The sequence below is a fragment of the Saccostrea cucullata genome, unplaced genomic scaffold (assembly GCF_032062105.1).
Source record: "Saccostrea cucullata isolate Sc308-1 unplaced genomic scaffold, CSIRO_AGI_Scuc_v1 ctg159, whole genome shotgun sequence".
NCBI lineage: Eukaryota > Metazoa > Mollusca > Bivalvia > Ostreida > Ostreidae > Saccostrea > Saccostrea cuccullata.
The window spans coordinates 550451-564338 of NW_026936852.1; the positions used below are offsets into that span (position 1 = coordinate 550451).

The 13888-nt window shown below is 31.9% G+C and overlaps 1 protein-coding gene across 1 annotated transcript; it reads left to right on the forward strand.

Moving 5' to 3' along the window:
- Nucleotides 1-1659: 1659 nt before the first annotated feature.
- LOC134246726 (probable G-protein coupled receptor 85) lies at nucleotides 1660-4376 on the forward strand. The gene has a single exon (XM_062729082.1). It carries the CDS (start codon nucleotides 1990-1992, stop codon nucleotides 3121-3123), a length of 1134 nt encoding a protein of 377 aa, XP_062585066.1. The 5' UTR covers nucleotides 1660-1989; the 3' UTR covers nucleotides 3124-4376.
- Nucleotides 4377-13888: the final 9512 nt, after the last annotated feature.

Here is a 13888-nt window from a genome sequence, read left to right on the forward strand (position 1 = left end):
CAATTGGTACCCATGGGAATTCCAATACGTTTTTGGAAGACCTGGTCTCCAAAAAGAACATAGAAACTCAAGCATCTTTTTTATGTCAACTTCAGAGTATTTGTATGTGAAATCAGAATGTGTTTTAACAAAATAATTTTGAGAATGACCAATGACGAGGTAAGTAAATTCATGAGTTCCATTTTTATTGAAATAAAACAGATTTGGAGCAGAGCAAAAAAAAAAGATCCCATTAAACCATCACAGATGGGATCAGGTACATGTACCATTGAGGAGTACTTATCCCCTGCCGACCTGTCACACCCGCCCTATGCTCCTTTGACAGTTCGTAGACAATTTATTGTGAATATATTGTTCAAGCTTTGCAAAATGTTTCTTTAAACGAGACTGTTAAATTTTCTTTTTCTTTTCTTTTTCAACAACCTGTTTGTCAATATCCTGAGTCGTTCTAAAAATTATTCATATTTATTGCATGCTATTGCGTATCAGATAATTAAACCCATATTCAGGTGATGATGGTATGTTTGCTAAGTTGACCAGAGAACAGTTGAAGTCATTACTTTGTCATTAAGTTTTTATTCTCAGATTAACCTTTTTCTCTCGTAAATTGATAATTTATGAAACGTATGTGTCAGACTCTTTATGATAACTAATCAACTTAGAAATGAACAAAGATATAGTAATTGTTAATTTTAAAAACATCAAATTTAAGGATTTGGGGCAAGATTACTAAAAATAAGTGTGAAAACCACACAGCTTGTTTATATGCACATTTTCAAGTAGAGTGATTTAAACACCAGTAATTCACACTTAAGTTTTCAATATTCTTTATATCTAAACTCTGTTTATTTAAAAGCATAAAAAAATAACTTCAGGGTATCAATTGTTTTTTTAATATAATTTTGCAAATTACCAATTACGAGAGGCGTAAATTTAAGAAATCTAATTTCATTGAAAAAGCAGCTCTGCATAAAATCAAATAGTCTTGACTTTATTTTATCGGAAGGGTGATATTTGTATGAAGTATTAAAATTCTTTAATTTTTGGTGTATTGGTAAATTTTGTGATTTCAAATACATGTGTTTGGAAAGTCCCTCGAAAATTTTAAGCTTTCACATTTGATTTACACCACTTCTCAATATTATTGTTTTACATTACTCCTTCATTGCTGCATATTTCTTAGAGAGGAGTAATTTGAGAGGCTTGATAAAGCATCTAGTGGAACTGACTAATAAATGTATCTTTGTTTGTCAGGACTCTCATGTAGTTTATCCAGTGTAGATATATGTATATTACTTTAATAACTAAATATACATGTATTATTGTTTAATTTTGCATTTACATCTAGCAGTTCAACTTCTTTTGTATTATAAAAGAAAATAATGTACATGAAGTATACTTTTGTTAAAATTAACATTTTTATGAATAATATATGCTTTTTAAAAAATAACCAACTTCTGCAAGAAACATGGGCTTTAAATTTTCTGGATGTTGCTGCATTGACCTTCATCCTGTATAAATTGAACATTACGCGACAGAATGAACAACGGAGGCTTCAATTTTCACAGCCCTTACACCATTAATCCTTCCCTTTTTATTATTTTGTGGAATATAAATTTAGTTTGGTCTCACTTATTTTGAATACCGATAGCGCTTTTTAGCGATGGTCAGAGTGTTATTAGGTTTGTTTGCGAAAAAAAGTAACGCTGCGCCTCGTCTAATTGTAGTTGTAACTTTTTCATATCTCTGGAAATTGCTTTTTCTGTTATTAAGCTAACAATTTAAGGGAAATCAAAGCCGAATCTCTTCCATTAATGCTAGAGCAAGGACAATAAGCGGTAATCGATATTTTTTGGCAGAGGCATCAGCAATGTTGACTTTATAAACGTTTCTCTATATTGATCAGAGACTACTCAAAACAAGTCACGTGGTACATGCTCTTGCGTCGAGGACACTTTCGTAAACAATTACGTGAATTGCTCGAAAAGGATGAGAGGCTATGCTTTATTTCACTCCGTCTATGGATGGGTATCAGTTAAAGACATCGCGGAATCTCCAAATCACACATCAGTAGTTCTTTCTATAAAAAGTTATATATCCGGGGTATTTGCCGTTATGAACGCGGTTGTAAACGTAGGCTTACTTGCTGGAATTCTTTTAATTGGAACTTTTGGTAATTTGCTGATTATTGTAACAATAACACGCAACACGACATTTCACAGGGCTCCATTCTACTTCCTGCTCAATCTTTCAATTTCCGATTTGTGTCGAAGTCTGTTTTGTATACCATTTGTGATTGCTTCCATTGTACAAGATGTCGGATGGATTCACGGAGAGGTGTCATGCATAGCAATTGCTTTTACTAACTTTTTCTTTGTGTTTAATTCGTTTATCAGTCTGATGGTCATTGCAATTGACCGTTACATATCAGTCGCCTATCCTTATTGGCATAGACGTTGGCTGCAAGGACCCACAAGTCTCACGCTGGTCGCCGTCGGCTGGATGCTATCGGCGTTGGTTTCGCTCCCACCCGTTTTCAGTGATGGATCATACACTTTTGTGGAAGAGGAAGATCAGTGTACTTTCAAATACACCTCCTATAAACATAATGACACGTTTGGATTTCTTCTTGTTCTAACGGCCGTGCAATTCGGCTCCGTTTTCATTTACGCAAGAATATTCATTTTCCTACGAGACCATCGACGAATGAAGCCTATTGAAACACCAGCTGCCATTAGTTCAAACTGGACTTTTACTGGTCTTGGGTTACGAAATATGTTCCCCAACGCCTGGAATGGACTCCCACTTCGTCCGATACCGACCATTACCCAGGGACTATCTAGTGGCCAGGGACACATTGGTCCAGCGCGGGAGAGGAGAAATGAGCACCTTACTCGTCTTTTCTTTGCTCTGACTTTGTGCATATATTGTTTGTGGGCCTTCTATTCCATTCAGTACTTTCTGTTGATTTTTACTGATACAGTGATTCCCAAAAGTGTTCGACGAATTACCACCTTGGCTACATTTTTACAAGTCTGTGTATCTCCTATTACTTTCACATTTCATTACAGGAAACTTTTGTTAAATAACTTACATTTCTATTTGAGAAGGGAATACAGTTAGGTTAATTTCGTTTTTAACTTTTTATCTTATTTGCTTAAATTGTAAAAATTTTGGTCAAACTTCGTTCCACATCTGTTGTTTGTCAAGTACCTTTTTTGATATTTTGAAACATGTAACTACCTTATAGTTAGTTTACTGTACATTGTACAAAACAAAATAATTTTTAAAACATCTTTGCCCTGTATCAAATCAGAATCAGTGTCGAGATGGCAATATGATATATGAAGATAACGAACAGATATCAAGCTCCAATATCCATCGAAACAATAAAATTCATAAGCAGAGCAAACACAGGCCTCTAAATCAAAAGAGGTAGAATAAGTTGCCATGGAGGAGTAAGCATCTCTTGACAACCGGTCAGACAAACTGTGTGATACTTGTTAAAATCAGGAAAAGGGGAAAAAATCAGTGGACAGATCATTGTGAAAATAATTGCCCAATCATAAGACAAGTATGAATAACATCAGTTATAGCTTTTTAGCAGTCTAAAACGAGGTGGGTTATTGACAATTAAGTTGATGCCACGAGAATATCAGCATTCTCTTTAAAAGCAATGATTTCGTAAGTTCTATGGTTGATACAATGACCTAATCAGAAATTCAAATTTATCAAACGCTGACTGACGTTTTTCATTGTTAGGTCATTATTCACACATTGAACTGTCGATGAATTAAATTTTTTCTGTTATTTTTCGATCATGACAAGGAGCACACGGCGGGTGTGACCGGTTGGCAGGGGATGCTCACTTCTCCATTGTACCTGATTCCATCTTTGATTTTTTAGAGGCCCGTGTTTGCTCTACTTCAAAATTTACATTATTTAATTGACATTTGAGCTTGAATAATGTTCGGCATCTCCATATTTTTCAATGACTGACTGTTTGATTTAACTCCGTATTGAACATGAAGAGGACTACCGAAATATTGATTGTAAACGAGACTTTGGTTATCAATAGCTTGTCTCTTTTTAGAAATTATTCGTAGGTAAAGCGTACTCTTGCAGATTGAATCTGCCTGGATAATCAAAAGATTAAGGAGCAATATGAAAAACCATATATCCTTCTGTATTCAATAATCCATGTGAAAAAAGAATTAATTTAGATGGATTTCATGATCAGTATGTATTGGTCCCTGCTGATAAAGCAGATAACAACATTGCCTTCTTCTGTAAGGTTATTTCATTATATATATTGTATTTTAGAACAACTTGGATTTAATTCCTCAAGTGGTAATTCACCTTATACTCATCGATCCCTTTCAAAAACATATGTCAGTTTTGATTATTTTTAATATCCCAAAGAACCAAAATGAATTTGAACTATCATATTTATACTGGATTCCGAAACTTCATAAGAATCCTTACAAAGAAAGATACATAGCGGGCTCCAGTAAATGTTCAACTTTATACACAACCATTCCCCGCTATGAATTAAAGTCCAGGCTTTTTGATATCATTGACAGCTGCTTTTTCAATAAAATGGAACTCGTAAATTTACTTACCTTATCATTGGTCATTTGAAAAATTATTTTGTTGAAAACAGTCTCATTGTACATACAAGTTCTCTGAGGTTGACATCAATAAGATGCTTGAGTTTCTGAATGACAATATCTATGTTGTTTTTGGAAGCCAGGTCTTCCAACAATGTATCGGAATTCCCATGGGTACCAATTGCACCCCATTTTAAGCAGACCTGTTTCTGTACTCATATGAAGCAGAACTTGTGCAAAATCTTATAAATGAAAAGAAAAAAACACTTGCTATAGCCTTCAACGTTTAGAATATCGACGACGTATGGTCAATTAACAATGGTAATTTCCATTCTTATGTCGATAGAACATATCCTGATGAGCTTGAGATTAAAGATACCACACAGTCTAACTCATCTGTTTCATATTTGGATATTTTACTAGTATTTGAAAAAACGTTAATGATAATCTTACAACCAAGCTCTGTGATAAACGTGATGACTTTAACTTTTTAATTGTCAACTTCCCTTACTTATGAAGCACTATACCTTCATCATATGCATACATGTACGTAGTTTATATATCTCAGTTGATTCGATACGCAAGAGCATAATCTATGTATGAACAATATCTGAAACGAGGTAAATTATTGACAAACAAGTTGATGAAACAAGAATATTAGCAGTCTCGTTTAAAGTCATCATTTCGTAAGTTCTATAGTCGATACATTGACCTTGTCAGCAAATACAATTTATCATTGAGTCAAATGTTCACTGACGTTTTTCATACGTAAATTGTTTTTCCATTGTTTATACACTGAATTGATAACGGATTTTTCCGTTGTTTCCCGATCATGACGATGAGCACACGGCGGATGTGACCGGTCGACAGGGGATGCTCACTCCTCCATTGCACCTGATTCCACCTCTAATGTTTTGGAGGTCCATGTTTGCTCTGCTCCTATTTTGTATTTTTTTTAATGAACTTTTGACCTTGAATATTGTTTGTTATCTTCATAATTAAGTTTTTAATAAATAAATTTCACAAGTAGGCGATAAGTGATTTTGACATTAGGAAGATTAATTAACGTCATCATGTTTGCTATAGTTTTGTTGTTAGTTTATACCGTCTTTTTCTAGAAAAATATTCAAATATGAAACAAATGTGTCGTCAGAGTCTGTGGTATGTTTTAAATCAGGTTGTGACTGGGATAAATCGAGTCTTCATTTGGATGGAAGTACACATACTCAGTTACATTTTTAAAATACATCGTCGTTTTTAGATTTCGAGTTGATGGTAACAAGTGCCTTAATTATGTATAATTTTTTTTAATATAAATTTTGCTTCATATGAATTTTAAAACAGGTATGCTAATAACGGGGTGCAATTTCCAACAGATCGGTCATTGTAAGAATTTAATTGGAAAATCCTATTAGCTAAAAATGTGTAGCAATTGTCAGTCAGAAATCAAGCATCTTTAATTTCGCCGTATACATAAAAATATTACTAACCCTGTGTTCTAAAGATTTTTACTACGTCCACCACCAGACTTCAAGTCATTGAGAGCTATTAAACAAGAGTTTGGAGGAGTGTTTTATTGTGAAAGTAGTAAAAAAACAAATTTTGTGAAGACACAGAACACGGACTGTAGAGTCATATTTTGAGATAGCATTTCAAATAAACGAAAAATAAATTTAAAAACGTGCACTTTTCGTGTGTTGTGAATTTTCAATGGGTGACATTTTAGAATATTTTCAGCCCATCTTTTTGGAGCTTTACAAATCAATGCTTGAACAAAAATCAAAATTCAAGAGATCTATAATTCTCTTTTGGGGGGGAAAAGTTTCGTCAAGAAAAGTAGTTTATTTTTATAGCTTTAATATTGAATTATCTTGAAGGTAGCATTGAAACAGAAAAAGGATAAGATTAATTTTGCAAAGGATTATCAATAGAGATTATAGAGAAAATATCTAATAAAACATGTACATGCACGCTGTAGTCAAAATGATGTTCAAGCCAGCCACTGTTACATGTAATATTAACTATCTATAGAAACCCCTTGTTTTTGACAGGAATATTTACCATAAAATTTGATTTCTTGAAAATGTATTTCAAAGACAAAAAAAATGATTTCTTTATCAGTAAAGTTTGAATAATCTATCTGTCTCGGGACATTTAGTCTCCGTCAAAGTTGCCAAGATTTCAAGACGACAAAAAAGAAAAAGAAGATGGTGTACTCTCTTAGATGTCTCCATGAATAAAGATGGCTCTACAATCATGTAATTGCTAATCAATGCTAGAAAATGGGAATTCAAGAATGAAAGTGTTACGTAACATGATGGTACAGTGATCTTCCGGGATTACAAGAGCAGAAGCATGACACAGCAATCGTCTCTGATTCAGTAAAATTAGGACAATTAAAATTGATTTTCTGTCATTTCAAGAGTCAAAAATAACTTTTTTGTATAGATTTATGCGCTTTACTCTTGAACGAATGTTTACTCGGACATTGCGTGGCTAACTGGTACGAGCTGTTGATTTCCTAGAATGTACATGTAGCTCAGGGTATCTGTGTGAGGTGGTAACGAACGGTATTCCTCCAATTAAACTAGATGTTAGCAGGACTAACACCGATCAACCTTTGAAAATATTAAAGGTGGGATTCGGTGCCATAGAGAAGTAAGAATCCCCTGTCAATCCTACTCATTACACCCGCGTCGCGAGTCGCTTTTCATAAACGGAAAAATCCGTGGACGATTTACAATGACCTAACACTTTGAGAAATTTCAATCTTCTTGAGAATATTGTTATTGATCAATTCAACTTTGTTTTTGACTTTTCTTCATAATCTCCCTTTGGAAGCAATCTTGGTCCTCAATTCAAGCTATTTAGAAAAATCACTTTACCCAATGCATTATGTTATTTTTTGTGGAAATTAGCTCAGTACTGAGGAAATATAGCATACATGAAACGTTTACAGATGGACGGACAGAGGGACCAACGGGCGCAGGAGAGTTGGTGATCAGAAAAACTCCTTGAACATTTAAATCGGGTGAGCTAAAATATAGTGGAATATTTTATACGCCATATTTACATTAAAGGCATGGCCTTGGATTGATTTGAAGCTTTGGTTTTGATTTCGTTTCGTTCAAGTATAATATATGGCGGACGAGAGATTTTAATCAGAGAAAATTCTGTGAATGTTTTAGATACATATGGTGAAATGCTGTACCAAAGCCATATGCATGTAGCTCTCTCAAGTAAGTGAAAACTAGAACTGCGTGATCCTTTTGGATTCGTTAATTTGGTGAAATCTGTGTGCAACGCGCTTGCATCATTCTCGATAATTTCTAAACTTCATAAAAAAAGAACAAAACGGGACGAAAAAGTTTAGAGTCTTAGATAGACAAACATAAATTAATTACAAAAAATAAGAAAATTACATACATGTACCACGGATTAAAAAAATTGCTAGTTGTATATTACCAATACATGTATTTATTAAATTTTTAACAAAGATCCTATGAAAAAACTAACTGGAGTTGAAGTAAAAGAAAAATAAAAATTCAATGTATAAAAAGGACATACTTGCTTCTGTACAACGTGTTATCTTCAATTTTGCCAAGAAATTTAAGATTAGAAAGTACGTATCTTATGTGATTAGTAACCAAAAAGTATTGTTTATTATTTAAAGCTGAAAATTTTAGAAATTAGTAACCAAAAAGTATTGTTTATCATGTATAGCTGAAAATTTTAAAAATTCAAAATGTTTTATTTAAGTCAAACATTTAGGTTACTGCATTTAAAAAATGGATCTCATCATCCAGGTATGAATGTGTTGAGATTACAACTGATACATTTTGAAAACGATTTTTTTTCCAAAAGATGACGCTAATTTTACACAAATTATGATAGTGAATTCTTAGATTTAATTATGTCTGAAGATACATAATTTTGTTTGTTTTCTATTATGCTTAATCATTGTGAATTTGTCATCAGGATGGTTTTATTGATTTTCGACTGAACATTTTTGTTTTATCATCATTATGTCCTGTTTCCAACGTATTTGCTATTTTTTTTTTTATTTTAAAGCCTTTGTGATGCATAGTCTCTCTCTTCAAAGGGAAGGTACTCCATTTAAATAATTGTACAATAGCCCCAGTTCTCTGTCCTTGAGAGCGGAGTTTGCCGAGGATTGTCGAAGAACACCTCGGATCTTTCAGATAACGGAACAAAAAAAGTCCGAGATAATCCGATAGATTCAAGGAATCAAGGGCAGGAAACCAATACCAATCAAAACATAGACGAAAAAGTTCCAAATGGATTGTTTACCATCTAAATATTGACTGTTCGTTTTGTAGAATTTTATGAAGATGCGATCCAAATCATGAGAGAAAAATAAATTGCACTAGTAAGTTAAATATAAATCGTCGATTGATCAAGTTTCTATTCCACCTAAATTTATAAATATCTTGACAACTTACTTGTCACGTTTCATGGACATTTCGAATTTCCTCAATTGCAGAATCTTGTGTTTATCTAAAAAAGTTTAGAAGTCAGACTCGGTGAACTGAATAGTAAGAATTTCCAAGTTTTCATTTTAAATATTCACCTTTTTGCTGATGTCTGGTTGTGACATTGTTTTCAGTAACTGAATCTTGGGACATTTCGTATCTTGATTCCACAAATTGACAAAGTCATAGGTGAAAAATTGTAACGTTCTCATCAGACCTGAAAATTCTATCTTTTATATTTCACAGTGACTTGTTCTAAATTGTACACACTAAGTTCACGTTCTGTGATGAAAATGTTATGCCTCGGTGTGTAATGTACGTGTATATATTTCTAGTTCTCTTGCAATGACTGGGCAAAAACTTATCTACTCGAGTCTTCAGGTTGAACTTAACTTATAAGTAATTTACCTGTAAGTAAAACTGTAAGTCTTTAGCATTTTTTCAAGTAATTTCAAAGGGAAGCACAGTAGTGCCGAATTACAATTATTTATTTGCCTATTGACATGTTGAACTTATTTATTTACGAAGGCATAGGTGACATCTAAGGGTTCAATATGTTTATTGTTCATAGGAGTTTTAACTTTAATCAAAATTACCTTCAAGCATTGCAATATAGGAATTAACAATCCGTGAAATTGAATATAGGTTAATTGTTCAAAATTGATTAATTTAGTTAGTAAAGGACTAAAGTTACTTTCAAAAGTAAATAAAACTATCAATAAAAGTATCAAAACATCAATAAAGTATTGACATTTCATGTTGAAAATTGTTTTAAATGCTACATGTGTATTTCATGAATAAACAAATGAAATTCATTGCCATAAAGGTAGGTTGATATTTTGTATTTAAAAAAAAAATAATTTGAGTGTAAATTACACAGACTTGTCATTTACATGATTTAGGCATATTTCAGTAAGTGTAGTGCAATAGACTTTATATTTTGGTAAAAATGTTTGAATGTATGCAAAAATTCTAAACAAATTCAAAATAATATCATCAGTTGGTTCACAAAATAATATCAATATTTTAAGCATACGATTGTAATTTTTAAAATCCAACAAAGAAGTTGCAATAAATTGCTATATTTAATATGTGTTTAAAATAAAAGTTAATTGCACCACGAAGAGGAAGGATGGACATCATTGTGCAATAAATGTGTTACTGTTATCTGTATAAATTTACTTCAAATACCAAGAATATTTCTTAGTCTTCACATTCCAACACCTGCAAAAACATTCTTCAAACAATACGTCTGTATGCATGCATGGTGAAAATTTTATAAAAAGTAAATCAAAATTAAATATTGCAATTGACCAATAATGTGTTTTCATGCCCTTTCTTCAAACGGGGGTAAACAATTCTCATTTCTGAACATGCATTTTTTTTGTTGCACTACAGGTGCCATTTTAATACATGATGATCATGAATATGTATAAGATATGCAGTGAGAGTATATGTGCATATAAAGATCATTTGTAGTTAAATATGTAGGCTTTCCTACTGCTGTTCATTCAGAATGAATGAGGATTGCTTCATTTTAATCATAATTGTTGCTTAATTTAACTACTAGACAATTAATATCCTTTCCGCCTTGCAAATAGTAAATATTCCACTTTTAGAAAATCTGCTTGCCCGATTATCCATAACATTTTTAATATTGTTTCATTTTATAACAAGTTTTAGAAAGTACATTTTTTGCTGTTCACAGTTGACTGTTTAATGTCATATAAACTGATTTTCCTACTGAGCCAAATCAATTCTTATCAGAAATAATTTAATACTAATAAATCATATTTATATTAATACTTGATGACAAGGAGAAAATATTTTATTTGTTAAGCTGTTAGCTAGGCAATCTTTAAATAAATGTTTCAAATTGCTTCGCGGTTTATAAAGCTGCCCTTTATTCCCAGTACAGAATGAAAAAAAAAATGTTTCCTTGAGGTAGTGACGTTAGATATTAAAGGTGTTGAGTTAGACATTTTTCAGTCAGTCAATCGAGATCAATTTTTTAACTCCACAGTCAAAATTTTATTTTTTCTTTAAAAAAAGATTTTTTTTCCAAAAAAAAATTCCTAGAAAGGTGAAGGTGTCAATTATCTCGGGGGAAGCGCGGCTAATTAGTTGACGCTATTCCTGTTGTAAAGCATGCAAACGCAGACAAGGTACCATGTGCCTATGCCTATAGACCTCTTCAGGTGATTATATTCTGCTAGTAAATAGCATGACTAAATTACAATTTCAGTAAAACATGCATATAATGAAGTGCCAATTATTGATGTATGATTTTGCTTTGTTATAAATGTAATTCGTTATATCCCTTGAAGTTAACAATTTACTTTTAATGAAAATTACTTTGCTGTAAGTGTCTATTTGTTAGAAGTGTATTTCACAATATGTTTTGCATTCAAATTATAATGATAAATACACTGTATTTTAGGGATGGGTATCGCCAAAAATTTTGTATCGCGATATATCACGATTTTTTCCCACAGTATCACGATAATAAATTATCATGATATTTTTAAAAGCAGTTTTTACAATGATTTTACATGAAAAGTCCTTAGGAAACGAGTATTTTAAATGACTTGTGACATGACCTTTCTAATGACCTCACATATTTACATGCGTATTTTTTTCTAAAGAATATTCTAGAAAAACAAAATTTTACTTTCTTGAAATTTTTATATATATAAAATCAATTATGTTTGGACAGTAAGATGCCGTTCTTTTCACTCTTTACAACATTTTTTATACTTTCTGCAATTGCATTTTGAAAGACTGAACAAATAAATGAATAATTTCTGGACTTTATAATATGTACCTAAAGACCGGTATTTAGGTCTCCATATCATGATATGTATCACGCAACAAAAAATCGCGATATACTGGAATACCGATAAAATCGCACATCCCTACTGTATTTACATTAGCAAATGTTTTCTTTAATAAAATAACATGTCTGTTAAAAGCAAAATGTATATATGTCTTTTGTATAGATCTATACATAAACACGAGTTCCTAATGACATAAATGTTTGACTTAATTTCTCACTAAAGTCATGGGGTTGACTGAATCAATTTAATTAAGAGATCAAACTGGTGCCGTTGAGTTTAAAAAATAAAACATTTCACACGGTTAAGATTGTGATCAGGAAAATATAAAGTACGAACTATGCAAAGCTCATTGCAAAGCATCGAGTAAGTCTTCTGTCAGATTTTCAAATGAACTGCTTGTGAGATGGGTAAATGATAAACGAATCATTCATAAAGAAGAAGGCTTCCAGACCAAAAAAAAAATTTGATCGGTATTTAATATTTTTATGATTGAAATCTATATTGATTTTCGTTTAATAAAGCAAATCAAGACTACATGTACTTCCGGTCTGACATAAAATTGATGTCCAGAACAAATGTACAGCCCCTCTAGATTCCTTTTTATAGGAGCCAGCCACTTTTTCGAGATGTAATTTGAAAGTTCTTGTTATTTGGCACAATTTTAGTTCTATATATTTAACAAAATATTTCCAAGTAAAAAGATAATTAAGTTAGAAGAAGTGTTAGAAATATTGAAACTCTCGCTTTTCAGGCCATAATGAGCGTCAATGTGCAGTGCTTCCGGTGGAAGTAAACTATATATTACAAATCTGTATTAGTTGCTTTATCTTGGCTGAAAGTTGACATGTGATAAATGGTTTAAGTTAACTTAAATAATTCCCGGAAAGACTGACCCTCCAAAATTACTTCATCGCAAAAATTTTGGGACTTGAAGCAATCTGATTAAAATCAGATCTTTGTTACGCTCCGAAATTCTGATGGTTGCTGTACAGTATGCAGCGACCATAAGAATTTTAAAGCATAACAAAGATCTGATTTTAATCAGATTGGGACTAGAAGTGACATCATCAAAACAAAATAAAGAGTTATCTGGAATTTTTAATGTTCTATTAGACCTGAAAATATCTCATGAAAATCAAACATGCCGTTTTAGAGAAATCAGGTACATAAAATCAGTACGAAAAAAAAAAAACAATAAGAAAACAGTGGAAAAGATCGAAACCTAAAAAAAGAAAAAAAAGTCTTTCGTTGAAGATGGAAGATCTTAATAAGTCACAAATGTAAACATAAGTAATAAGGTACCATTTTAATACATCCATCAGGATATAAATAGGGTTTGGTACAATTAAGAGATCAAATTTACCATGGAGCCCTTCAGAACCAACCTGAATTTAAATATTCCGATATATGCTGAAAGATGAAACCTTATTTCTAAATTAATTACTGTACTTTTAATTACTTTATAATTAAGGTTAGATTGAAATTAACATATAACTTAGATGTACAAATTAAATGCTGTTATGTGTCCTTAATTTAACAACAAATTACTTCGTTGGTAACAGAATAGATGCATTCAGTTTGGTCTTTGATGATGCCTGCAGTTAATATAATTTATTTACCATAAAAATCAACAAACATAATAAGATGTCCTTAATATTTAACAACCAAATCAAATGATTGAATTGAAATTTAAATATTTTGTCAGGTACAGCTATAATCATGAATCAACAATTGTAATGCTGAGAGATAATGATCATGCACACCTACACTTACAACTTGTGTTTACATCTAATTTAAGTTTAGATTTCCTGGTAATCAGAATATATAGACTGACAATTATAATGATGTATATTCATACAATTACAACTTTGTAAAAAAATAATTTTTAAAAAAATATTTACCAAAGTCCTTCCAGTTTGACTGTTACAAACTCCCCACAATTATAAGA